Here is a 27,736-nt window from a genome sequence, read left to right as displayed (position 1 = left end):
TTCTGTCTTAACGGCCTCCAATGGCATGGAGGCCTATTAGCTCAGTTGGTTAGAGAGTCGTGCTACTAACGCGAAGGTCGCAGGTTCGAGACTTGCATGGGCCAAATATATCCGATCTCTTTTAGCTGTTTGTTTTTGCATTTGAAATTGAGTTTTGAGCGATTCAATTTTTCTTGTTAACTTAGGCATGGTAAGAGATATAGTAAGCTTGACGCATATCAAGATTAATTGGCTATTTGCAGACTTTCAATATCACACAAAGACATACATCAAGAGAAGATACAGAATAGAATAACCCTTGATGCAGAGATTTTTTCGCAGGTTTTCATCCCGCGAAGCTTATACATATTCCTAAGAAATTTCAAATCTTTCGGAGGTAACACTTTTGCGGGCACACGCCTTTCACCTAACGTAATGGAAATCCTATATGAAATGGATTAGGTATGGTGATGGGATCCTGACACGGGACAACGTCAACATGCGATGACTAGTCTAATTCTCATTGTCATCGTTGGATAACCAAACTGGCACTTCCCCAAGTGCAAACTAACCTGGATTAGTTATGATCTTAGTGCAAACTTGACATGTTCATTGTTTTACATTGCCAACAGCCCCCATTGCATCCAAAAACAACGAGAATTGATGTTGTCATTGTTTTAACTGGATGCTAATTACAATTTTCTGTTTTGCCATTAGTCACCAATCAGTAGTATCTAGTATGAGAATGAACGAGACTCATTCTGTTGCTCGAGTACGCGAGCAAGTGTTTGAAACACACGATCTTATGAGTACTCAAATCGAATTTTGTTTAATAATATGCTAGGCTACGATTGATCCGTAAAGAGATTAACTTAACATTTCTTACTAGAAAAATGTTAAAAGTACTGTTTTTTTACTTGCGACTGTTTTAGCTGGAGGCAAATGAATCCGATGGTCATTTTAATTCCGAACATCGTGAACTTCATCCGTTCTCGTGCTCCCTTTCTTTTTCTTTTTTCACCTAAGTACGACTTTGAGTCGCATTCGAAATCGATTCAGACGAGTAGAATGGAGTTAATTGAATCGGAGGAGCGAAAGAAGGAATTGAATTGGCCCAACACCAGTAAATTTCTACTTAGCGTAGCAAGATTACTCTACCATTTGGAATAGACTGGAGACCTAATTTTGACAACAATTCGCACTGATGGCCGTGGATTAGGTGTTAAGAGATTTAGCAGTCAGAGAGCTATTCAGCGCACTTCAAACCCAAAAAATATATGATTTTTTCTTCCCAACAATCGACAAGAACAGCAGGAGGTCCCCATTTCAAGAGACTTTTTGCTCAGTCACACTACCTTAGTGGGACAAATATTATTTTTAACCAGGATTCCGTTTATTAATTGCTTGGCTTATATATTCATTCGAGCGCAAGAATAAGAAAAGAAAAAGGGAAAAAGCTTGGGGAAGGTAAAATAGTTATTAAAGAAAAAGGGGAGATAAAGAAAAAGGAATTAGTTAACCAGGAGTACACTGCCAGCAAGCCGATTATTAAGCACTGTGCGTAAGCACAGGCCAGCAGTGTAGGAAGTAAAGTTCCACCTTATCACTCCAAGCGCGAGAGGCTACCATACCTACTTACCGGTATGTGGCCAGCCAAAACTGACGTGGGATTTATCTTCACCACTCAAGGCCCCCTTAAATTTCCTTCCAATCTTTTTCTTCTCGAGAGGGAGATCCTTTCACCATGTGGAGAAAACTTATGGGGAGATCCCTCGATCGTACCGGAAATTGTAACCTTTTAAGGACCTTCTCCGGTCCGATTATTTATTAAAGAGAAAGGGGAGATAAAAAAAAGAAGAAAGAAATTTGCTTTTCTTAGAAGCCAAAGAAAAACAACTGGAAAGTAAATTTCTTTTTTATTATACCCAAAAGGACAGCCACTATGAGCTTTTCCCATTACATTACATGACACCTCAAAAAACAAGAGATTTGAGTCCCTCTCCTCTCTCCTCTCTCCTCTCCCTCTCCCTCTCCTCTCTCTCTTTCTCTTCATGGCTTTGGACTCAGTTTGACTCTTGTACGGCAGTGCTGTCACTGTAGCAACTGCTCTCTCCCTCTCCCTCTCCCTCTCTCTCTCGTTCTCTCGCTCTCGCTCTGCAGTTAGGGTTGGTAGTGGTGCGGTAGTTTTTGGTCCCGCAAGGAAAGTCATCCCATCCCCCCCGCATTGCCTTTTCTTGAATCCCCCCACCCGTGAAATCCCGTCAATGATTCAAACCGCATAAAGAATCGAAAAGGGTTCGTTTCTCTTTTTGCTCCCAAATCTCCCTTGAAATCCCATTTTCCTCTTCGCTTCTTTCCTCTGGCAAATGGTTGGGTGAGCCTTGGGTCCTAGATCTACCACGATACAGGGCGTTGCCCGTACTTGTTTGTTTGCTCTTGTTTTGTTTGTACCCCCGCATTGCGAGCGCGAGTGGTTTGTACGGCTAGATTTGGGTTCCCAAGAACGCTGATTTCTTGGCTGAAGATGCGCGCATTGACTCGGCATTGTTGGGTTTTCTGGTGTTTCCAGGGCTAGATAGGCAGGTGGGTCGGGGGCTGTTCTCGCGATGGAGGGTTCGCAGTCGTCGAATCGTTTTCGAAGGATATCGCGCCAGTCTAGCAACGGCGCCGCCTCCGCTCATCTTAAGTTGGACCCATTGGTTAGTTTTTTATTTCCTGTTTCTTGATCATTGTGCGTACTGAAGTGTTGACTGTTCGGAACTCCTTGTGTTCGCATTCGCACCTTCGGTGGCATACTTGAGAAAGAACTCCGAAAAAGAGAGAAAGTAGTCCGGGTAGATGCGTCGTGGTCAAGAGATGTTGCCCATGACTTGCTGGGTTTCGACAAACTTGTTGCCACTTTGCAGTTTTAATGGGAATGGCCAGTTCTGCTGCTGTGAACTAATCTTATTCGCTTGCGAAATGTAGTTGGCAGAACTCCTATCGCGATATCCTATTGAAAGGTATCACAAGATGTCCTATTGAAAGGGGTGATATCCCTGGATGCTGCCAAAAGTTTTTCGATTGGCCGGCAGCTTGCTCTTCCTGAGATCGCTTTTGCAAAGGGTTCTCGGGAAAGGGTTTCACGCAATATTCTCATGACTTGGCGAATAAACGGAGCCTTCTCTAGGATGACATGTGGTGAATCGAAGGACATCAGGACGGATAGTCTTTCTTAAACTTGATCTGCTTATCTCAACTTGTAAAAGGTCATGTGCATGATTTGGACTGTAGAGGAAGCATGCAAGTATTCACTTACTCGCTTTAATCCATGAATCTTCGTTTGATTATGCAAAAACAACCTTTATGAATCTGGCTAGATGCCGTTAAACTTTTCAATTGTTTGGATATCTTGAATCTCAGTCTTTCATTTACTACTTGGTAGTTTTTCTCCTGCATGCGTGGTGCGCTGCCCCTGAACTATAGTCAGCTATTTATTGGAATTATCTTTCGAATGTCTTGTAAATTTGTAATAGATGTCTCTCTTCTATAACCTACGACGAACGAGCCACTACTCTTGCCTTTTTCTCATCGTTTATGGATGCCTATCACTTTCTTGAGAATTGTCTGGAGTTCTCATCTGTTAGAGTCTTTCAGGCTTCCCTACCCTCTACATTTGGCTGAAAACATTTATTTTGATTGTTGAATGTTCACATCAATTTTTCATTTTCTCATCAATGAACCATTCATGTGCAGTGAGTTTTAGCTTTTTTTTCATCCTTCTCATTTTCAGAAGGATATGACTAGTTGACAGATTGGCACTGTGCTGGTCTCAGTTGTTTGATGGAACTGACATCATTTTAGCTGTCTGAAGGCCTATCAAAGATATCGTTTTCTTTTGCAAAGATCGTCTAAAGTGTCTTTTCTGATCATCTCTACTGCTTGATTGAACGTGGTGTCGATTATTTTTCTGCTATCATAAGTATTTAAAATCTGCTTACATCCAATAATTGGTGCTGAATGGTAAAATGCTTGATCTGGAGAATTTGAGGGCTTTCCTAACAAATTCTTCTCGTTTATCTCAGCTTGATGAAAATATGGAGCAATGGCCGCATTTAAATGAACTTGTCCATTGCTACAAAACTGACTGGGTTAAGGATGATAGCAAGTATGGGCACTATGAAAGTGTCAGTCCAGTTCATCTCCAAAATCAAATATTTGAAGGACCTGACACTGATATTGAGACAGGTAATATTAGCTCAGATGTATGGCTCATATTTTGAAAAACCAAAACTAAATTTGGTGGAAAGGAAAGAAAAGTGGTTTAAAAGCTGATTACATCTAAAAGAGGAGCAATCTGGATTTGGTGGCTCTGTTTGGTACATGCAATGGAGGAATGTATTAATCAACTTGCTATGGTTGTGTGGCCTCCTACACTTCTGGCCCGTGTTATGTGGCTTGTTGTGGTGAGGAAACTTAGCGCTCTGATTCTCTGAATCCCTCCTATCAATTTGTCTTAACTAGTGGCATTATATATGTCATGGTAATGTAGAAGAGACCTTAATTATTTATCCTACTTAATGGAGAAAGACTTACTTATCGATTGTTTTCTTCCTGTCACTTAACATCATCGGTTTATTACGAATTTCCCTTTCATTGATCTACAGAGATGCGTCTTGCCAGTGCCAGGCAAGCAAAGGCAGATGACACGACCGATGATGACGTCCCTAGTACTTCGGGAAGACAATTTGCAGAGGCTACATCTTCTGACTCTAAGGTTGCACTTTTGTGGGCTTGCTTACCGAGTATATACTTTCGTCTATCTATAGTGCAAGTTAGTTTTCCTCTCATATAGTAACAGTGATTACCATATACAATACGAGAGGTAATTTTTAGACTGCAAAGCTGCTGTGGACTGGTCTGTTTACTTCTTAGTCACACAATGAATTTGATTGATCTTATATTTGCCTCCGATCTGCTTTGTGTATCGATTAAACGTTTTACAGTTCTTGGTTTTGGTAGCACGCTACCATACGGTTCAATCTTTTTAGTTTACCTTAGTAGTGATGAGGTTTAGTTGTATTATGTATGTGCGTACAGCATTTTGGTCTATCTCCACTGCCTGCTTATGAACCGGCGTTCGATTGGCAAAATGAGAGGTCAATGATATATGGCCAGAGGATTCCGGATTCTCATATCTCACAGCACGGCAGGTTATCTACAAGCATTGAAGACTTTCAACATTGTTTCATATTTCACATTTCAGTTTTCAATTTAATTTGCCATTCTTTTGTTCTACCTCTCATCCATATTTTTTTCCCTTGGTTTCCAGTGGATTGAAGATCTCGGTGAAAGTGTTATCTCTCTCATTTCAAGCAGGATTAGTCGGTATGTGTCAGACTGCAGTTTGGCTTTACGTATAAGTGCTGCTTTCTATATTCTCGATGCACCTAAGTATTTTCCTGATGAATAATGATCTTCTTGCCTGGGAATCTTTTCCCACTATTTCTATTTTCAATAGAGCCATTTCACGGTACAATATGCCTGTACAATAGGGAGAGGAGAGAAAAGTTGTCAGAAGATTTTTATTTTCGAGCGCTACCAACTGAGACACAGGATGTAAGTGAATCAGTTTTCCTTTCGTTTTCCTATGATCTAGCTAAGTTTGATGATTAATATCCTTCCACTAATGAAGTCGTGTTTGGATATCATCATCAGAGCAAAATGTCAAATGAGCCACGAGGAATCTTCTATCTGGATGCACCATCAGCATCAGTTTGTTTGTTAATCCAGCTGGAGAAACTTGCCACTGAAGAAGGCGGAGTTACTTCGTCCGTTTATTCACGCAAGGAGCCTGTATGTGTTTCTACTCCTTAATATTTCTTCTGTGATTCAACACTCCAACAGTGATGGATGGACGATCTTTTCACGATTGTGATTTATATTTTTTAAATGAATTTGAATAGTGTGGTGGCCTCTTACTACCTAACAACCTCCTTTTGTTAATTAAAAAGAGATCCAAATGGTATCGTGCTTATTTAGAACTATAATCTGATTGTTTGGTTTCTCAGTTGCATTTTTGTGTATAATTTCTTCTTCTAGGCAAATATTATTATAGGATTCCATCAAGGACTCCCTTTTTAGACTGTCGACCTTAGAAATTAGTTGATACCAACTCCATGAACACCTTTGCTTTGTGTCCCTGCTAGCTGCTAGATTTACCCGATCATTTCCCTATACTGGTATCATACGGGGAGAAATGAACACAGGTTCTTAGTACTTTTTTTTTTTTTATCAATCTTGTAATCATGAAAACTTGTTGAGTGAGTTATACTAGATTGAGTTTGATTACTTGCGAATTTTACTATTCTTGCACCAATCTTCTGCTAACCTTCATTCACGAGCTGAGATATGCTGTTTCCAGTGACTTGAAGATTGACCTGTATAATGCAATGAACGTCCTTACTCTTTCAGCAAGACTTCTCCTCAGATAGATCACAACAAGCAGATTATTCATTTCTATTTTCTTGTCTGATGTTGAAGGAGTTTGAAATTTGAGAGATTGAAGTACATTCACTCAAAGTCAGCTTAATATACGTGATTAATTCCTTGTAGTTCTTGGGAGCTACTTGTTTCTGAATGATCCACCCCTGTAGATAGTCTTGTAATTGGGTCCACATCCTTGCTGGTCTTTTGCTAGCTTCCTTTAGCTAATAAAAAAGGGTCCATTACTTCTTTTGTAGTTAATATGTTGAGTTTTGTGGGTGTATAGAAAATGAAAAAGCAAAAACAAAATGTTGCATTCTACTATCTCATCCGTCAAAACCATGAAGCTGCCTGTATTGGACACGTTAAATGGCTGGATAGTAGGGAAACAGTATATCAGTTGATCTCTGTATGGACAGGAACTGGAGGTTAGAAAAGGCCAATTTCAAACTCTGCTGTTTACTAGATTGTATTCTCACTCATACGTGTAAATCTCCTCAAGGACCTGATTGAAAGGCTTCGTTTGATCCCTCATAATTAGTTGTATAGGGAGGTTGCACTTGTTAGTGTCTCAAGTAAAATTTTAGTTAGTTGTTAAACAGAATCCTTTGAATCAGGTGTTGTGCTATATCAATTATATTTGCAGGTACAGTTGACTGAGAGAGAGAGGCAGAAATTGCAGGTGTGGTCCCGAATCATGCCATACAGAGAGTCCTTCGCCTGGGCTATTGTTCCATTATTTGATAACACCATTGGTGCAGCTTCTGGTGGTTCTGCTTCTCCAAGTAGCCCTCTTGCTCCTAGCATTTCTGGGTCCAACTCCCATGATGGTGGAGTGGAACCTGTTTCAAAGATCACATTACATGGGAAGCTGGGTTATTCAAGTGGAAGCTCAGTTGTAGTTGAAATATCGAACTTAAACAAAGTTAAAGAAAGCTACACTGAGGATTCACTTCAGGTACAGCATGAGCTTGTTTGTTAGATCAATCATTTTCCCTTTGTGTTTGCTTATGTTTCTATTGGAACCATGGGCTTATTTTGTATCTCCACACACACACACACATCCCTTGGGTGGTTCATATATTGTTTCTCCAAGCTAAGACAATAAACAAAAGAATGTCATTCCAAAATAAGCAAGCTGTTAGCCCTTTATAATGATTAGGAACTTTGATATTTCGAGTTTTATTATTTCCTTTGTTAATTTAACTCTTGTCATCTTTCTGTCAACTCTTTTTATTATAGGTTATGAAAATCATATACTTTTACTTATGCATTTGATGTGTCTCTTCTATTAACTTTCACCACCCTAAAGAACTAGTAGATATTGTTGTACTCTTTTTTTGCTCAAACTCGGGGAACCATTGAAGTACTGATGCAGTTAAAAAAAGCTCCAACTTGAATGATCGTGAAGGATATGGTTTTTCTGATTAATATATTCAATGTTGCGTTGCCCGAATTTTTTGGGAATGACCCAATGTTTTCATTCTATGAGAAGGATAGTCAATTTGTGTTATTATTTACTTTCTAGTCTGAGAGCTCTGTTAGAGTTGCTTGGTTCAGATAACAGGCTCTTCCACATGATTTCAAATTAATTATGTTGAAGGCATTGCCTGGTGAAGAAGAAATTTTCAGATCTAGCTCTCATTTATTCTGTGTGGTGGAGTTGGGGGCCGGGTTTGAATTTTATGACTTTCCCAATAGGTTAGTTCCGTTGCAGTTTGGAAGCTTTGGAGATGTGACAGTCATCTGGCATTGATTTTAAGATGTAGGAAGGGGCAAGTCTTATTTGGATTCTCTTTGAAACCTAGTTCCACTTCCAGGGTAGAAAAGCATATAGGATTACGAGCGAACAATTTTTTTTTATCAGTACAAGTATTAATTCCACTTATATTGTTGCTTGTCTGTGGTTTCCTTTATTTTGTAGGATCCAAAGCGCAAGGTTCATAAACCTGTGAGAGGTGTTTTGAAACTTGAAATTGAAAAACACCAGACTGGTCATGTGGATTTGGAGAATGCATCAGAAAATGGTAGCATGACCAATGATTCTGTTGATCCAGGCGATGCTATTGCTGCTTCTAGTTTTTCAAAATGTCCCAGTAATGGTTCTGATGGGACCCAAAGTAGCAATATCAAACGGCATTCCTTTGATGGAAAAGAAGCCTCTGACAATAGATTGAACAGCCAAGGAAATTCAGATTTCAATGCTGATGATGTAAGTAATATAGCCCCTCATTCTTTCGATGAGGACATAATTATGGCTAGGGAAGGAAAACGAAAATAGCTGCATGATTTTATCATAGTTAGTTTTATGAATTAACCTCTGAAGTAATTCTTTTGTAGGTGTATAAATGTATGTATTTGTATGAATATTGGATTTGCCGTGACATCATGGACCAATTAATAGTTGGGTTGGAGGAAGTATTAATCGAGTATTTATATTTCTCTGACTTAATTGATTTGATTGCATAACTTTTATGGGCTCAGTGTTAGAGCTCATTCTGCCATTGGGTGTCTACTTTTTTTTTTATAGCAGTATTATTTAAAAGCTTCCATTACAAACAGAAGCATCAAAGAGCAAAGCCTTAAAGGCAGGTTCAGGAAAATATTCAAAATAACAGAGCATCAGGTGTCTACAGACGAGGTAGTGGATGGTCTCAAATAAGCTGTTAGAAAAAGGAAATTGCAGGAATTCACCAGGATATCCTGTCATGGGATTAGAGTGACAAAAAAATGACAGAATGCGCTTGCGTTAAAATGTTCCATTAATATTTCCCACGCCAGATTGTGTGCATGTTCGAGCGTTGTTGACTCGTGGCTTGCATTGTCTTGTGGATTCTCCATTGATCCCCTTTAACTGTGCTCAAATGAACTGTGGTTTTTAGTATGCAGCAGCAGAATTGAATGCTTGCTAGTATTGGTGGGATAGTTGACGTATAATAAATCTCGTGAACTACTTATCTTGCGAAGGTTTTTTGTGCCATGCTTGCAACTCCTTAATGTTTTTGTTGAACTTCTTTCACTTCTAGTAGAGTATTTAAAGCAAGAAGAAAAGAGAAATGTTTGGAGGCTTGAGAGGGCTGGGAAGGAGGGGGGGGGGGGGGGGGGGGTTCTTTAAGAGGTACAAAAGAAGTTGGTCAGACCTAATCTAGGTCATGCTTTTGTTTTGTGGGTTCGGTTTACATTTTTGTTTTTAGTGAGTAATTGCACTTTTGCTATCCTGCTATTGTAGATCATTACGTGCCTTTACAAGCTACCTACTAGCATTTTCATCTTGAAGATATAATCGCTGATGTTCAAGCACTTACTTTTGTATGCGCTTCATGAGAATGTTGATTATTTTCCAGTTCCAAGCCTTCGACTTCCGCACCACAACAAGGAATGAGCCTTTCCTGCAGCTGTTTCATTCTCTCTATGTATATCCCCTAACAGTGGCTTTGAGTCGGAAGAGGAACTTGTTTATACGGGTTGAACTTAGAAAGGATGATGCTGATGTGCGTAGACAGCCTCTGGAGGTAAATCAAGGACAACATATTGTCAGTTCTTACATTCTCATTCAATACTCTTTCTTGTGAATGATTTATACACAGGTTGGCACCCCCTTAGTGCCTATGGCTGCAATTATCTATTTCCCTACGAATATTTTTCCTCAATTTTATGAATTATCTCGTAGGCACTGTATCCAAGGGAGCCAGGTGTATCACTACAGAAGTGGGTCCACACGCAAGTTGCTGTTGGAGCTAGGACAGCTTGCTATCATGATGAAGTTAAACTTCTTCTTCCTGCCATTTGGACCCCGCTTCATCACCTATTATTCACTTTCTTCCACATTGATCTTCAAACAAAGCTTGAAGCTCCAAAGCCGGTAATCTTTCCTTTTAGTTGTATATTCCTTTTGCTGAATGATCTCTTATCATGCCTAAATTGTTGACTTTGGTTTCTTAACTTTCTTATGCTCCATACTCAATTTTACCTGGCTACTTCCATTTTCTCATGTTCATTGCATTAATGTAATCTTTCTTTTCCCATTTAATTGATTTTCAGGTGGTGATTGGTTATGCAGCACTTCCACTTTCTACACATGCTCAGTAAGTACATGCCTTTGGCCCTATGTTCTGTTCATTATGCTTACAAATGGAAATAGCAGTTCAACTGTTGCACATGTGTTTCACCCTGTATTGAACCTTTGTTGGAGTTCATCATGATGTACATGTAAAAACCAGTGTCAATGCCTTATGTCATGGTTGAGTATTTACAAAATGTTCTTTACCTGAAACATGATAAAATGGCTCGCTTATTCTGCTAATTAAGGAGCTTGTTTACATCTGCTTACCTTTATTTTCGGTGTAGTTGAATCTTGCTGTATTAATTTGAAGTTCTTTTTCTATATATAAGTGGTTACTCTAGACCTTTAACAGGTGTGGTTTTGTTCAGGTTGCGATCTGAAATTTCTTTGCCAATCATGAGAGAGCTAGTTCCGCATTATCTTCAGGATGCTGGAAAGGTACAAGTTCTGTCAGTCAGCAGAATAAAACCTGTACTATTTTTTGTTTTCCACGTCAATAATGCCTTCATATCATTATCTAATAATATGAATGACTTTAGAGATGTTCTTGATCTAGGATATAACTTGTTTGACAGGATTCTTTACATGCTTTAACTTTAGACTAAGCTAAACTGCTCTTTCCAATTTTGGTGGTCTATGCTGTGCCTGCCATCCTAGTTGCTTCTGGGTTTCCTGCATTGTCAATATCTCAACTCTTAGTTAATATTTATTTTCTCCTTTGGGCCAAACTGGAGCAAGTCAGATGCCTTTACTGATGGCACTTGCGAGCATATTTATGTCTAGCGATGAAGTTCTTCATGAATTTCAACCACTCATACAAATGACAAAGAGGTTATATATGCATATGCACGCACGGACGCACGCACGCACACGCATATATATGCTGCCAGGTTTATATGCTGGGGGATCCTGAAAATGAGAGGCTTCTTCGAAAACCATTAGGTTATTAGTCTATAGAACACAATGATTACTGCTAAGGAGTTTTTTGAAATTTATTGTTGGATTTCTTGTAGAAGAACAGATGTGATTTAGCTAATAGGATGTTTGGCTCTTGTCCTTGCATTAAATTTGTAAATAAAGAATGTGCCTCTCTTTTGCAGGAGAGGTTGGACTACTTGGAAGATGGGAAAAACGTGTTTAGATTGCGCTTAAGACTCTGCTCATCTTTGTACCCTATTAATGAGCGAGTTAGGGATTTTTTTCTTGAATATGATAGACACACGCTGCGGACAAGCCCACCCTGGGGTTCTGAACTTCTGGAGGTACTATTTTAATAGATGCTATCTTCAATAAGCATTTGATCTCTTCTTTATGCCTAATATGTCTGCTGCACAAGTGTAACTGGGCCCTTCACGTCAGCATTATTTGGTCCTATTATCCTTTTGAAAGAAATTTCAATGTCTCTCTATGGAATTTGTTCTAAATTTCTGTGGATGATGGTTTGTTACGACTTTGCCTGTTTTGATTTCATTGCAAATGTTCTTTTGCAGGCTATTAACAGTCTAAAGAATGTTGATTCTACTGCTTTACTTCAGTTCCTTCACCCGATCTTGAATATGCTACTACATCTTATAGGCAATGGTGGAGAAACTCTTCAGGTCTTTCAATAAATTCACTCCCTGATTTTTCTCTTTGTTCTTTCATGGAAGGATATTCACTGGAAAAAGTGTAGACATTGTAGGATGACAGATCTTTTAAAATCAAACGGACCATTTGAAGGAAAAGAAATATAATAAGGAGCTGTAGAAATGAGTCACTGTAATGGAAGTACTCAAATGAGCTCTCACTTTCTCACTAATTGCCTTAGTGTTTTTTCTTCTTCTTCTTTTTTTTATGGGCCGGCCTTGAGGTTTTTTCTCTATCCTTTAATAACAAGCGGTGTCATCATTGACTAGTGCATAATGCATATAGTTTGATGTTCATTCTACTTTCAATCGGTTCTTATGGTTTGCGACCTCATATTTCACTTGTTATGTTCAGGTTGCGGCTTTCAGAGCTGTGGTGAATATTCTGACTAGGTTTGCTCTTCACTTTTGATGCTTAATGTATGGAATAGTGCACACCTTATGTTCATGCTGAACATGAATTTTAAGCCTTTTATGTCTGGAAATTGTTGATGATGACATGCCTATCTTTAAATGGAGTTTTGAAAAATGCCGTATGTGGATTCTTTGCCATGTGAAAAAGGAATTAAGAAATAGATGCATATGCAAAAACCGACCATTTTCTCGTACATCAAACTGCCTTTTCACCTTTACAAGTAATTCATTTACTTGGAATATAGTATATGCTCTTTGAACCGTAGTGGTCACATCTGGCCCCTTGGCATTTGATAACATGTGGAAGTTTGTACCATAGGGCGCAACAGGAGTCTGTGGATGACAATGAAAGAAATCGTTTTCTTGTTAACTACGCTGATTATGCATTTGATGACTTTGGGGGACGCCAACCACCAGTTTATCCTGGTCTCTCCGCTGTTTGGGGGAGCTTGGCTCGAAGTAAGGTAAAAGCTTGCTGGCTGGTCATCTGTTTAGGCTGTTAAACTATGAGCACAGTGTGATGGATTATACTCAGTTTTTGGGTACCATATATGTATGACGTGTTGATTAAGTTTTCTCTCCAATTCACCCACTATTTCAGTGATTGCTTGCTGACACAAGACACCATTTCCTAGTTACAATGAAGTGCCTTAGTTCATAATTTCATGGTTTTGTTTTCTTTCTCGAACCATCTTCATACCAGGATTTTCTTGTGCTTCATTTCATTTAAAGAGCTGCTGTTTCTGGCTATATTTTCATAAGTAGTCTTAGCTTTGGTTGTCAAGATTAATTTTCCTTGTTATTGATTTTTAATGAAGAGCAGACTAATAACAGTCAATTCAGCTCCCCTGGTTTAGTCAGTCGGTTATAAAACAGCAATGTTAATGAGAGAGAAACTGTTTGCTAGTTAGTGTACAATACCTTTTGCAAATGGAAAAACATGCTGCATGGATGCTGCACCCTTCCTGCAGGACATTAATGTACAGCTAATACTATGCTACTGCCATATTTACCTGATCCCTTTGTTCAGGCTAAAGGCTACCGTGTCGGACCGGTCTATGATGACGTATTGGCTATGGCTTGGTTTTTCCTCGAACTAATTGTCAAGTCAATGGCCTTGGAGCAGACTCGACTTTTCTATCACGTTCTTTCACTAGGTAAGTTTTGAAAGCGTCAAAACATCCTCTTTGCATCTTCATTAAATATGAGTATGTCTGAAGAGAGGTCTATTCTTACGTCAAAATCTTAAGCAAAAAATTTATTATTGTTCTGATGCTTGCTTAACAGGTTTATGCTAGGGTTTTCTCTGCTTCTATTTTCGCAACAATTGCAATAGTTAATCTTAGGTCTGTAAACAACGGCTCTTATTAAAAAAGTGCAGTCATTTCACCATCTAATTTGCATTCTGAATCATTGCACAATTCTTAATTAGTCTTATCATCCTTTATTTTGCAGGTGAAGATATTCCACCTATGCAGCTGAAAGAAGGTGTATTTAAATGCATATTGCAGTTGTACGATTGCCTTCTAACGGAAGTCCACGAGCGTTGTAAGAAGGGATTGAGCCTGGCAAAGCGGTTGAATAGTAGCTTGGCCTTTTTCTGTTATGATCTCTTATCAGTGATTGAACCACGCCAAGTTTTTGAACTAGTACGCTTTTCCTTTCCAAATAATGTTCGATTATCTCTTACTAGTTCGGATTTGACTCTTTTTTGTTAGAGGGATCCTGACTTACGGCAAAAATATCTGCTTTATTCATATTAAACTGGATTTCTACATCTTAAGAATGGATAGCTTATGTTGAAGCGATTAACTTAGCGACAATTTCACATATGGCTTCGAGTAGTTTAAATATGTTTTTTGTGTCAATTACAGTTCCATATTCTGTATTCTTACTTCTCATTCATCTGCTACAGGTGTCCTTGTACCTGGACAAATTTTCTGGAGTATGTCAATCTGTTCTTCATGATTGCAAGCTCACATTCTTACAGATTATATGTGATCATGATCTTTTCGTGGAAATGCCTGGAAGAGACCCTTCAGATAGGTAACTGTATGAGTTCCAGAGATGAGATTTGCCTCATCTGACTCTGCAAATGCAACATAATTTGCACACCAATTTGCACCCACCACTTCAGATCCTCTACATGGGTAATCTAGTTTGTTGGAAAATGTGGTGGAGCAATTCACAATCTGGTGCTACTTGATGGCCTGTCGATTACATATACTTTTAGGAGATCTCTTGTATGCCCTTGAGCAATCATCAATTCCCAGTCTTGCTCTATGAAGTTTTACAAGTTTATCTTGATAAACTAGTCCTCGTAACTGCTTCATACTTTCTTTCCTGGCCTCAACATATTGTGACTTACATTGCGCACGCTGCTGGTGTTAGTCTCCTTGGATTCTCCAGAAATATGTTGGATGCGGAAGATCTTATCTATATTTACATGCTGCAGGAACTACCTTTCATCTGTCTTGATACAAGAGATTTTCCTTAGCTGGGATCATGATGATTTGTCTCAGCGTGCAAAGGTTGGGACTGTGCTAATAATTTGTACCAACATATGCTTAAATTTGAGTTGGTTTCTGATGATATTTTACTTTATTTGCTATTATAGTTTGCAAAGTTGGCAAACATGCTTGTTTCTTCTGTATGTTAACCTTTATCATACAATTTCTGCAGGCAGCTAGAATATTAGTCATCCTCCTATGCAAGCATGAGTTTGATGCTCGATACCAGAAGCCTGAAGATAAGCTCTACATTGCACAGCTGTATTTCCCACTCATTGGACAGGTACCTTTCCCTACCAAGATCCCAGACCGTTTGTTATTTGGTGCTTTCCACTAAATTTTTATTCAATTTTCAATCTCACCTGCTTCCTTTCAGAACAGATTACGAGACAAATTTGTTTTGATGCCCAGCTTTTAGGGGTTCTTCTTGTACACCTTAATGTATCATATCAAGTATCCTTTCCTGCCTTTCTCCCTAGTTAGAATGCATAAATGTCAAACACGGGCCAGTTGAAAGATTAATTTTCATCTGTTCTGTTATAAGTGAAATTTCTGCTTTTCTGATTGTCTTGTGATGACAAACAAGTAGGTCATACCTTCTTTTGATCCAGATAATTTATAGTATTAATTTTTGAGAAATCAGAATATGAGAGGACTGTCTATGTATTAATTTGCTGCATAATCTGTACTTCTTCACTGGGTCTAGAGAGTGTAGAATCTGTTGGTGGTATGACTAAAGGTGCAGAGTTTTATATTCACCATCTCAAGGAGATTTATGTCAGTTACTGAGGTGGTTACACAGTATTCTGACACTTATCTTTCGATGCATCTGAACAGGAAGATTAATAATTGATTAGGCTTGATTTGTCAGGTTGAAAGTATTAACCTTGATTATAACATCTCTGATCCTGGAAGATGTTCAAAAAAGAATCTAGAAGCTTAAGCTTAATTAACTTTATGTCATGATGTTTGATTTTTGTAACGGCAGGCCTATGTTGAGGGTTCGTCTTTGCTACCAAGAAATTACTTTTTGCCCCAGTCATTGCTTTAAAATTAGGCAATCATTGTGACTATTTTGTGGTTGCACCTTTCGGGGCTTAAAAAGAAATTGATACTTGCAAATGCAACCCCGATCCTGGGGGTTAGTTGCAATACCACCTCTATCATTGTGCCAATATCCCCATCATTTTATTGTCTCTATCTATAATAAATGTACTGATAATAGCGTGCAAATTGAAGCTACTTGATGTCCCTAGTGTGACAACTATATGGATGATAGACTTACATTTGTCTAGTGGAAGTCATTTTTCCTTCTTCAGATCTTTTGGTTCTCTCATTTTAGTTTGCTTTCATGACATTTGGGGAAAAATTTTATGCTAAATAAACAAATCCAGCATAAAAAAGCAACTTGGGGGGTAACCTAGTTTCTCACTGGGAAGTTCCTAGCATTTTCATGGTCTCGAATTGCAGTGTTATTCTATATCCGTTTCTCTAAGTTCTGAAAGTTTCAAATTTGAATTTATTGCAGATCTTAGATGAAATGCCTGTCTTTTACAACCTGAATGCTGTGGAGAAGCGTGAAGTTCTGATTGTTATTTTGCAAATTGTGCGCAACCTAGATGATGCATCACTTGTCAAGGCGTGGCAGCAAAGCATTGCTCGAACCCGACTATTTTTCAAACTCCTGGAAGAGGGCCTTACTCTCTTTGAGGTTCCAGTCCATTTTAAATATTTCGATTTCTTTCTGGCTTGACCTCTGATTAGCTCATTTGCCCCTTATCTGTGCTACTGGAATATTAGTCATATATTTGAGTTGTATTCTTTGTAGTGGAATTCTTAAGACTTGTTTGGTTTAATACTGACCAGAGACTGAGAAATTTGCTTCATTTCTTTCTTCTTTTTCGTTTATGAGTAAATTCATTGGAGGCATTTAGTTCTTTTAGTGGATCAATAGATGGAAAGTAAATTCCTCAGCATATAGAGGTGCTTTACGAGACAGTAATTATAATGGTTCATTATCAGCTAGATGCTTCACGAGAATTCTGCTTTTGGTTTGTCAATTCTTTGCGGATTTGTCATTTGTCGTGAATCTTCCTTATACTTGACTGATAACAATGTTCTTGACTCGTGCCTTGTTTCTCCTTTGCTGTTAGGATTTTCCTATTTCAATCACCATAAATTATCTGTTTGTCCTTGTAGCATGGAAGTCAGATTTACTTGGATGACTGAGTAGTCTGAGCGCTTTCGACTTGCCCAGAATAGTAATTGCATTTTACATGATTTTGCAGCATAGAAAACCTTCTGATGGCATGCTCCTCGGCTGCAGTTCTCGCAGTCCCGCTGGGGATGGACCCGTCTCCCCAAAGTACTCTGAGAGACTTTCTCCTGCAATTAACACATATCTTTCGGAGGCATCAAGACAAGAAGTTAGAGTAAGTGAACTCTTGTAAAGCATTTAATTTGAGAGTAAGGTAAATATATTTTGTCTGTTGCCGTAATTACTGATCTCAGAATCCATCCTGGTGATTATTCTTTGTAATACTGGAAGCCATCATCTTGAATATTGGTTTTCACTCAAAGCCACTAAAGTTCTGCTGCAATATCTATATGCAGCCTCAGGGAACACCTGAGAATGGTTATTTATGGCAGAGAGTGAACTCCCAGTTGAGCTCCCCAAGTCAGCCGTATTCTTTGAGAGAAGCCCTAGCTCAGGCTCAATCTTCAAGGATCGGAGCTTCAGCTCAAGCTCTTAGAGAATCCTTGCACCCAATATTGAGGCAAAAACTGGTATAGAGTTCACTGTATTCACTATGTGCTGCTCTTGTTTTTCTTATTTGAAGAAGTTTGTATCATATGATATTTCACTTAATTTAATGAAGACAGCTTATAATCTTGGCAATTTCTACAGGAGCTTTGGGAAGAGAATTTAAGTGCTGCTGTCAGTCTTCAAGTTCTGGAAATAACTGAGAAATTTTCCACAATGGCATCAACTCATAGCATCGCAACGGACTATGGGAAACTCGATTGCGTAACCGCTATATTTATGAATTTCTTCTCCCGAAATCAACCCCTGGAGTTTTGGAAAGCTTTATTACCTGTCTTCAGCAGTGTCTTTGGTCTTCATGGAGCTACCCTTATATCCAGGGAGAATGATCGATTCTTAAAACAAGTTGCTTTTCATCTGCTGCGGCTAGCTGTTTTCAGAAATGACAGTATTCGGAAACGGGCTGTTGCTGGGCTTCAGATACTTGTTAAGGTAAGCTCTCTAGACTTAATATCATACTCTCTCTGCTAGCTAGTACAACCAGATTATTGATGGTATGCATTTCATAATCAATTTGCAGAGTTCTTTCTATCACTTAATGCAATCTGCAAGGTTAAGGGTCATGCTGACTATTACAATATCAGAGTTGATGTCTGAGGTGCAAGTCACTCAGATGAAATCTGATGGTTCGCTAGAGGAGAGTGGTGAGGCACGGCGACTTAGAAAATCTTTGGAGGAAATGGCAGACGAAGGCAAGAGCCCTAACATATTGAGGGAATGTGGTCTTTCTGAAAATACTCTCTTCTCAATTCCAGAAAGAATGACAGAAAATCGGTGGTCCTGGTCGGAGGTCAAATATCTCTCTGATAGCCTTCTTTTGGCACTAGATGCAAGCCTTGAGCATTCTCTTTTGGTAAGTTATGATTGCATGTGTGGTAGCATATTTGTGTTGTGACTTATGAGTGAGGTGAACCTTATATATTGGTAACATATCAGCCACCATTCTTCAGATTGGATCAATTACAAATAGTTGGGGTAGTTCCATCATCTGATTCACAATTCTGGTTGACGACAGTGGGTTGTGTTATAGTTAAAGTTGTTGGCTATACCACATCTGATCCAGCAAGCTTGCTGACAATAGAAATCTTGGCTTTATCATTAATTACGTGGTAATAATTTTTGGGCTTGTGTTAAGTTAGCCTTTCTATGATTTTTGTTGTTCAGGGAACTTTGATGAATATGGATAGATATGCTGCTGCAGAGAGTTATCACAAACTTGCTATGGCTTTTGCCCCTGTCCCCGATCTTCACATTATGTGGTTGTTGCACTTGTGTGATGCACACCAGGAGATGCAGTCTTCTGCTGAAGCTGCACAATGTGCTGTGGCTGTTGCTGGTGTTGTAATGCAGGTACATACATTTAAACTATTAAATATAGTCACACGCAGCTTTCTTTTAGCAATCATACTCTTTTAAGCTTGATAGTTGGATTCTGCGTGCTGTCACAAAAAAGGTTCCTCTATACAATCACATTTTACTGGCTCTCCAAGGAAGAATTGTCATTTATAAATAGAAGATCCAATGTACTCTCCTTCTTATATTTTAGGAAGGACCTAAGTTATGCTTTAATTTCCAGTCAAATACTTGTATCCGTAATAGAAACAAAGACACAGGGTACAAACGAGTTCCCTACTCTTAATGGACAAGAGATACTGTCAGTAGGACATCATTTTCCTCAACCAAAGTGAGTTCTTTTCTGATTTGTGAGTTATCTTGAGTTTACCTCTCTAGACTTCTCTACGAAGACTGCTCAGAGTGTTGTCTGAGATCTATTTATAGGGGATATTGCTGATTGATTAGAACAATATTTTTCATTAGACACTCATGCAGTCCTACTATATCTTACTGTTCTTATTGCAGGCCCTAGTAGCTAGAAATGATGGTGTCTGGAGTAAAGACCATGTGACGGCACTACGTAAAATTTGCCCAATGGTCAGCAGTGAGATTAGCTGTGAGGCATCTGCTGCGGAGGTCGAGGGGTACGGTGCTTCAAAACTCACAGTAGACTCTGCTGTGAAATATCTGCAGCTTGCAAACAAGCTTTTCTCTCAAGCCGAGCTTCATCATTTCTGCGCAAGCATTCTGGAACTCGTGATTCCAGTTTACAAAAGCAGGAGAGCATATGGACAGCTGGCAAAATGTCACACCTTGCTTACCAATATCTATGAGTCAATCCTCGAGCAGGAATCGAGTCCAATACCTTTTACCGATGCTACATATTACAGGGTGGGGTTCTACGGTGAAAAATTTGGGAAGCTGGATAAGAAGGAATACGTTTATCGGGAGCCCCGTGATGTGCGCCTTGGTGATATTATGGAGAAACTTAGTCATATTTATGAGTCACGGATGGATGGAAATCATACACTGCACATTATTCCGGATTCTAGACAAGTAAAAGCCGAAGAGTTGCAGCCAGGAGTCTGCTATCTACAGATTACTGCTGTTGATCCCGTGATGGAAGATGAGGATTTGGGGAGCAGAAGGGAGAGGATCTTTTCTCTATCTACTGGCGGCGTCCGTGCTCGTGTTTTTGATCGCTTTTTGTTCGATACCCCATTTACTAAAAATGGCAAGACTCAAGGTGGGTTAGAAGACCAATGGAAGAGGCGGACGGTTCTTCAGACTGAGGGCTCATTCCCTGCCCTTGTGAACAGGCTCTTGGTGACTAAATCCGAGTCTCTTGAGTTTTCTCCAGTAGAAAATGCAATTGGCATGATTGAAACCCGAACAGCTGCACTGCGCAATGAACTCGAGGAGCCTCGCAGTTCTGAAGGAGATCAACTCCCACGCTTGCAAAGTCTTCAGAGAATTCTTCAAGGCAGTGTCGCCGTCCAAGTGAGTGCATACTGATGGCCTTTGACAAATAACTGGCTTATGCTTGACCAAATAACTAGATTCATGCACCTCTTCCTTCATGATGACCTTTTTTGACATTTAATCTCATTGTTGTAGGTGAATAGTGGGGTTCTTAGTGTTTGCACGGCTTTCCTGTCTGGTGAGCCTGCCACGAGGTTGCGGTCCCAAGAACTACAGCAACTCATCGCCGCACTTCTTGAATTCATGGCTGTTTGCAAGCGTGCGATACGGGTTCACTTCAGATTGATTGGGGAGGAAGATCAAGAATTCCACACGCAGCTCGTGAACGGGTTTCAATCTCTCACTGCAGAGTTATCTCACTACATCCCTGCCATCCTCTCGGAGCTTTGAAATTGTTGTACTATCACTTGTACTGAGTGTATGTGCCTAGGCTTTTGGTTTTCATTAGCATCTTTTGTAGTTTTAAGTGCCTCCTTCCACATCTTCTTGCCAAATAGCATCATTTGTTGTTTATGTTGGTAGGAGAATGTGTTCATATCACGTCATGTGTAATGTCATCTGTAATTTCCGTCACTGAAGATGTGGATGCTTTCAACAATTGTTCATATCTGACCTTGTTTTTGAATGTGAATTGCCCAACGAAAATCTGCTTTCCTTTTCTTCTTATTCTTTTTTTAAGTTTCAATTATCTTAGCACATGTCAGACAACCTGACTAGGTCGCAAGAGGAGTCTCGATGATCGTTCCGAGAATGTATAATGGCACGCAAAGAGCATATATGTGCCTGAAAATTCACTTGCATTAGTTGTATTAAAGTGCCATGTCAGCGGTTAATCTGGAATGCATTTACCAGTCAGATCCATTCACGACTTGACACATGGCAATTGAATTAAAATTAGACAAACAAAATTTTTTACGTTTCAAACTGTTGGTCGACCTCCACGCTTCGAAGACCTCCATTACTTTGAGATTGCATAATGTTGAGCCGGGTGAGCTTGATATTGAGCTTGATTGTTGACCTCTCACTCAGTAGGTTGAAATTAGTCTGATTGGTTTATAGTGATGCGTGTCTAATACAGACTTACATTGTTTGGTAATGGAGGACTTCGAAGCGCAGAGTCAGGCGATGGTCTTCTAAGCGAATTCGAAGCGCGATGGTCAAGCAGGGGTCTGAAACGTAAAAGATTGAGCTGCTAAAAGAAAGAAGGATGATTTTCTTTGAAACTAAACATGGCTGTACCATGGTTGAAGAGAGAGACGGTTGGACGGGACTTCAAATTTTCCCGAAAGCTGCTCTGCATTCCTTTTTAGGTAATCAGAAATTCTGTTTTTATTCAAATTTAACTCAATTTCCACATGTCAAGTCAAGAATGGATCTGACTGGAGTGAATGCGCGCCATATCAGCTAGTGCAGTGCTTTGATGCCACGGCTTGTTCACGCGATCCTTCTCAAAACCAAAAAGTTGCAGGCCTTTAGTATTTGGACTTATGTGCCGACTTTTTTGTCATGATTCTCAAAGGATGTGTTTTCTGTTTGTTTAATCTTAAATAAGATGCGAGTGCATTTCCACTCAGTTCCTCTAGCTGTTTGGTCGGGACTTTTGTTGTGGTGCAACAATTTTTCTTTCATTTTTCGAAAGAACGCAATAGTCGAACAAATACACCTTTGGAGTTTAATGCCTTTCAGTCTTCACATTTGAGCTGCAACAGTGTCTGCATAATTTAACTAAGGTGCAATGTATTATATATTACCATAAAATTTTTACCCATGCTTGAGCATGCACGCACATTTGCATGAGCTCATGCGCTTGAACTCATGCTTGGGCATGTTAATCTGTGAGGGTCACAGAGGGGGGCAGAGAGAGAGAGAGAGAGGGGTTGAAGCAACCACTAGCATTTAATGGCGTCTCAAACATCAGTTTAGCATTCCGTCCCAATAGGAAATACAGTCGCATGTCTAGGTTGAAACCTCTAACAACTTGAGAACCAAGAAACTCCCGCTTCTCAAGTAGTAAATTTCATCTCTTTGGCATCAATCATCATTCTCCGCGACCCGACAATAATGAAGATGCATCTTCCAGAAACCAGACCAAGATTTCACGCATACCTATGTCTCACCATGTCCTTTTGCATCATGATGAATGTTTGAGCAACTTCACAGCCTCAAAAACAGCAGAAAAGTCTAAATCACCCAGTCCCAGGCTCCTGGCCTTTTTGAAAGCCTACAAGCAGTGGAGATGACAATGTGAATTCATCTAAAATCACTTTGGACACGGTGTGACGTATATTCAAGTAAAAGAAAACAAACGGGTAACAGAATATCAGAGTTTAATATTAGTCTCAACATTCCCTGAAGAAGTGAATGGTTATTCATACAGAATTAAAGTATGTTCAATGAAAGCACTACAGAACCGTTTATTTATCTCTCCAATCCCTACACTGTTAGCATTACCCAGAAAGTCGTCGCCCCAAGAAACTCAGTACACGGATATAAAATGGAAGGAACAAAGTCCTCAAAATTCATTTGTTTTATGATGATTTCTTTTTCATCGTGGAGAATAATGTCTTGCAGTTCATGACTATGACTTTTCAATTCACGGTGTACTTGAAAGTAAATGTTATTTGAATTGGAAAGAGCAAGCACCACCCCACAGTGGATGCGATCAAATTCCTAGCAATAACTCACTTGAGTTCTAATGAGAGTAGAGTATAAAAAATCAGTGCAAGAAAACAACCTCGTTGGAAGCAGCTGCGATTGGCATTGAAAGGGCATTTTCATCCCCAAGAGCAAGAGCCAGCCTCATGTCCTTCTGCTGATGTTTCAGAGGAAAGGCTGGGGCGTAACTGTTCTTTATCATAGTGGGTCCTTTAAGTTTGAACATTGGGTTAGCGATTGCACCGAGATCCTGCCAAGAAAAGATTTTTACCAGCCATCCATGCTTTAACTGGAGTAAATCTGAACAGGTTGATCATTGTCGTACCAGTACGTCGAGAAGAGTATGAGGGTCCAATCCACTTCGGCTGGCCAGTTCAAGTCCCTCTGAAAATGCGTTCATCATGCTGCGCCAATAAAAATACTCTGTGAGCCAAAAAATGCCAATGTACTAGTACTACAACCAAACTAAAAGAACGTAAATTTCTTTTGGTAAATCTTGAATGAAACTGATTCAGTTCTGTGGGACCAGACCAAGTACAGAATTTAACGTCTGATGCATTTATATTGATAGTACACGAGGCTTTTGCTTAGGTGCAGACATGACAGCAGGGCTTGCAGATGCTTCTACTGCAATCACAATGCTCTCACATCAGAGCCACAGAGACCATTAACATGCCATTACCAAGAGCTGCTAGGACTTTCCGCACCTGGATATCTACATGGTAATAGCAACTCACATTGACTTCCCAATTGCTATACCATCATAACTTGCCGATGCAGACAATAACATCCTTCTCATTGATTATCTAACTGATGCTTTTTTTATTCCCGTTGCACAAAGAATGGTTTCTTTGAGATATGCAGATCAAAATGCGATTGCAATGTATTGGCTGCATAAGCCTCAAGATCCATGCAAGTGGCTTACAGTGCAATCAGTTATTATTATACACTAAGATTCTGGTTTATGCTAATCCTAACATTAAAGGATATTGCTGTCAAGATTATCTAGTATGGAACTGGCTCACGGGAACTTCCATAGAAGTTTCTGTTTCAGTATTCCGTTTCGTCTTTCACCTAGTAAAAACTACAATGAGCTTCACCAGGCTATCTACGTAAACCTTTTAGGGTGGCTGCACCTCTTCTAGTCTCAAAGTATCAAAAAGCTATTGGTATTCACCAATTGCAGATAGACAGAAACAAATACCAGCCCATTATCATGTTCACTACAAGCTTCATTTTAGCTCCATTTCCAACTGGACCCAGGAAAAAAGACTTCTTCCCCATGACATCGAAAGCTGGAATTGCTTCCTCAAACAATGCCTGCAGATACAACGTCGAAATGATAAACAAGCGTTACAGATTGAATGAAGAGCATTTAGCTCTCAGAGAACGAGGTTCTTGCATTTTCATCCTGATGCTCTCACAGTGCAGTAGTCCATCTAATAACATGATATTTGCCAAAGACAAAGATGCATTGCCACTGCCAGAGCCAGAAACAAGTAGTTATTTTGCTTCACCTCCAGATATATCTTCTTGACACATTCTCTTTCTTAATATCTTACAGTTTTTTTTTGCAATTTACACTAGGAATTCAGAAAAATGGCCAAAACCCTTTGAAAGAAGGAAATCGTAACTGACAAAATGCAACGCTGGTGTAAAGTCTCAGAAAAGGCCACTGGATAACCTACCGAAAAAATAAGCCTTGACAAGACTTCAAACAATTTATAACTCAGGGAATAAACTCATCCTCCTTGGAGGTTCATATGCATTAGTGTCTTTTTGACCAGGAAGCTATTGTCATATGCGATATCATCATTTAGAAAAGTTGTGACCTTGGGATTGTGCAGAAGTGGATGTAACTTATAGACAGGACCATGGTAAATCTTGGACCAAAGATAGGTGCTTTCATCTTTATCAAAATCATTGCCTTCAAGATTCAGCTAGGAATTTATGGGGAGTTGGCCAATGTGATTCTCCTTTCCCAGCTAGCAGTTCAGCGGAAAACATCTTTGTACCATGTGCAGGCAGAAATTAGTCTTGGAGTGGCCACATGAACACAAATGATGAACTAGCTAACAGAGAATCTGAACCACCATGTAGACCTAGGTTCAATTCGTTTTCATCGACCTGTTTCTATTGTCCATCAGATGCAAAGCAGCGCCAAAGAAAGCCAAAAAGGCACAGAGATGGAAAAATCATTATAGCACATGCCTTTTCTCCAGCTGCAAGTATAATTAATTGTCCATCTTCGGCAGGCTTTTTACTACCCGAGACAGGGCCTTCAAGGAAATGACCGCCCTTCGATTGAATGGCCTGGAAAGTATCAGCAAAAAAGCTAAGCCACTCATGGCCAACACTCAATCTCTTTGTAGCGTACTTCATGTGGAAACCTACTAGGAAATCTTGACAAAGATGGTATGTAGAAAAAGGAGAGAGATCATTGACACCAAGAGTCATTCAGCTGGGTTACTAGTGAATGGACATTTTTTTGGTAATTTCCAGAAAACACTATGAGCCACCTGATATTTGTAATGAGTCAAAGCATCAATTCAGACCTCGCTTATCTTAATAGAAGTTTCGGCATCAACTGTTGACATGTCTATGTAACCTTTTCCAGTACAGATCTCCTCAAGAACGCCGTCTTTGTCAAAAACCACCTAGCAGTTACCGGACAGACAATTGTAATTAGGATACAGAAAGACAAGCGGAAGTCAAAACCAAAGTATTCAGTACCAACCGAAAGAGCAGCTGAAGGGTCAGATAACATTGCAATAGTATACTTGCACTTCTTGACTACTGCGGCTGGGGTTTGTCCAACTGAAGCACCATGCTCCACTAGTTCATCACACTGAAACAGAAATGCATCAGAAGTGAAACAAAGACTGCATGAGAATACAACTCCCAGTAAATTAATTTGATGAGATTTGGGAAATGTAAAGGCAGACAATGCTGGATGCATCATCCAGACACCATAAATCCTTGAACAAGTGCGGATCCAATCAAGTCCGGTGGAACCAACTTTCATCAGTTTTACTTTTGAAACCGATCCTCGTGTAAGCACCCTCATATTTCGTGTTTCGCTGTCCACTTAATTGATAAAGAACTAGAGCAAGACTTCAGCGTGGTATTTGCAAGATAAGATGATCGTTTACACACATCACCCGTTGCCTATTTCCTCGTTCCCACTGTTCTATCCTTATATGCGATTGTAATTTACAAATTTTTACACAAATCTCCGAACCAATCAAATTAAGTGAATCCATTTGGACTTAGTGCAGGATATTCAATAATCAGCGCAAAATCAACTATCCAATCGCAACTCGACCCTCCATGATATTGCCCGAGTCACAGAATTTTGGAAGAAAAAACTTGTGATTGAGAAGCAAAAACATCAAACAGCATTGGGGGAAGAACTTAATCTGAAACTACATAAAAAGATTAATCTCAGAAGTCAAGAAGACTATTTACCGGCATAGCAAAATCAGAGGAAACACATTACCAGAAAGGAATAAATCTGAACACCATGAACGAAGAATCATGACCGACGCATAAACAGCTAACCAGTTTAAAGACCCATTAAAACATGTTCCTTTCTTATTCTTTCTTTCACGAAATTTTGGCAGAAAAATCGATTTCCAGAAGCAATGAATTAAGCCGCATCTCTTCTATTCGGCCATTTGGAAAATTTGATTCCTTTTTATCCTTGCCCTTCTTCACCAGATTATACAATCAAACACTCAGTGAAGAGGACAGTGGCCATTCATTAGCTGTGGACAATATCGTCAGAAGTCTGTAAATACAATGAAACATCACACCAAGAATCGCAATCGCAACAAAACGAGCTAACATCAATGAAAGAATCGTAAACACCGTCCACCCAAACGAGATCACGAGGAAAGAGACACGTAAGAACACAAGAGCAAGAACATCGTCAGCGACTCCAGCACAAGCCATGAGAGAGCACCTTGGAGAGGGTCCTGTTCCAAACAGTGACCTTGAAGCCGTGCTTGAGCAGGTTCATCGCCATGGCCTTCCCCATTATCCCCAGTCCCAAGAACCCAACTTCCATCTTCTCCCTCCCTCCCTCTCTCTCTCTCTCTCTGTGGATCGATGCTGCTGAAAAACCAAGAAACAGAGTTCTTGAATCTGAGACTAGACCATTAGCACCATGCACACGAGCATGCTTTATTCACACTTCCGTCCTACCAGAGAGCATCATTATTAAAGTGAAACAAAAATATATTTTCTGGGGATCAAAAAATTTAGACAAAAACTAAAGACCGGGTTATCCTTGTCGCCACCAAACTCCCCCCATCCTAAAATAATATACAATACCCATGTTAGAGGGTAAAGAATTGATTGTGATTCTATCAAGAAAGTGAAA

At 39.5% G+C, this 27,736-nt stretch overlaps 2 protein-coding genes and 1 non-coding gene across 5 annotated transcripts; 2 read left to right on the top strand and 1 right to left on the bottom strand.

Moving 5' to 3' along the window:
- The first annotated feature begins 30 nt into the window (after positions 1 to 30).
- Positions 31 to 104, top strand: TRNAI-AAU (transfer RNA isoleucine (anticodon AAU)). Its single transcript has one exon. It is a non-coding gene; the product is annotated as a tRNA-Ser (tRNA).
- Positions 105 to 2,009: 1,905 nt separating this feature from the next.
- On the top strand, positions 2,010 to 21,342 carry LOC115690195 (guanine nucleotide exchange factor SPIKE 1). 2 transcript variants are annotated; one of them, XM_030616454.2, is made up of 31 exons: positions 2,010 to 2,274; positions 2,549 to 2,678; positions 4,044 to 4,206; positions 4,626 to 4,735; positions 5,059 to 5,171; positions 5,291 to 5,346; positions 5,480 to 5,577; positions 5,677 to 5,814; positions 7,091 to 7,402; positions 8,369 to 8,656; positions 9,789 to 9,956; positions 10,115 to 10,306; positions 10,486 to 10,529; positions 10,876 to 10,945; positions 11,608 to 11,769; positions 11,998 to 12,105; positions 12,488 to 12,525; positions 12,866 to 13,010; positions 13,577 to 13,703; positions 14,002 to 14,195; positions 14,462 to 14,592; positions 15,002 to 15,077; positions 15,229 to 15,339; positions 16,585 to 16,767; positions 17,345 to 17,488; positions 17,670 to 17,843; positions 17,965 to 18,312; positions 18,401 to 18,733; positions 19,045 to 19,230; positions 19,741 to 20,715; positions 20,833 to 21,342. In XM_030616454.2, exons 2-31 carry the CDS (start codon positions 2,586 to 2,588, stop codon positions 21,085 to 21,087), a joined length of 5,535 nt encoding a protein of 1,844 aa, XP_030472314.1. In that variant the 5' UTR covers positions 2,010 to 2,274; positions 2,549 to 2,585; the 3' UTR covers positions 21,088 to 21,342. The 2 variants fall into 2 exon arrangements, with proteins under 2 accessions (XP_030472314.1, XP_056170919.1); XM_056314944.1 differs by having other exon boundaries at positions 2,010 to 2,353.
- A 1,232-nt stretch (positions 21,343 to 22,574) lies between these two features.
- On the bottom strand, positions 22,575 to 27,667 carry LOC115690197 (glyoxylate/succinic semialdehyde reductase 1). Of its 2 annotated transcripts, XM_030616459.2 has the most exons (8): positions 27,317 to 27,663; positions 26,090 to 26,200; positions 25,908 to 26,009; positions 25,564 to 25,665; positions 24,557 to 24,672; positions 23,678 to 23,756; positions 23,432 to 23,602; positions 22,575 to 22,918 (listed from the first exon to the last, which is right to left on the bottom strand). In XM_030616459.2, the coding sequence occupies exons 1-8, from the start codon at positions 27,419 to 27,421 to the stop codon at positions 22,829 to 22,831; spliced, it is 876 nt and encodes a 291-aa protein (XP_030472319.2). In that variant the 5' UTR covers positions 27,422 to 27,663; the 3' UTR covers positions 22,575 to 22,828. The 2 variants fall into 2 exon arrangements, with proteins under 2 accessions (XP_030472319.2, XP_056170920.1); XM_056314945.1 differs by lacking the exon at positions 25,564 to 25,665 and having other exon boundaries at positions 27,317 to 27,667.
- Between the last annotated feature and the right edge of the window lie 69 nt (positions 27,668 to 27,736).

The sequence above is a fragment of the Syzygium oleosum genome, unplaced genomic scaffold (assembly GCF_021117445.2).
Source record: "Syzygium oleosum isolate NSW1041296 unplaced genomic scaffold, Sole_v2.1 Sole_v2.09, whole genome shotgun sequence".
In the NCBI taxonomy this organism is placed as follows: domain Eukaryota; kingdom Viridiplantae; phylum Streptophyta; class Magnoliopsida; order Myrtales; family Myrtaceae; genus Syzygium; species Syzygium oleosum.
The sequence above is the reverse complement of the archived record's forward strand: the minus strand, read 5'-3'. Positions and strand labels throughout refer to the sequence as shown.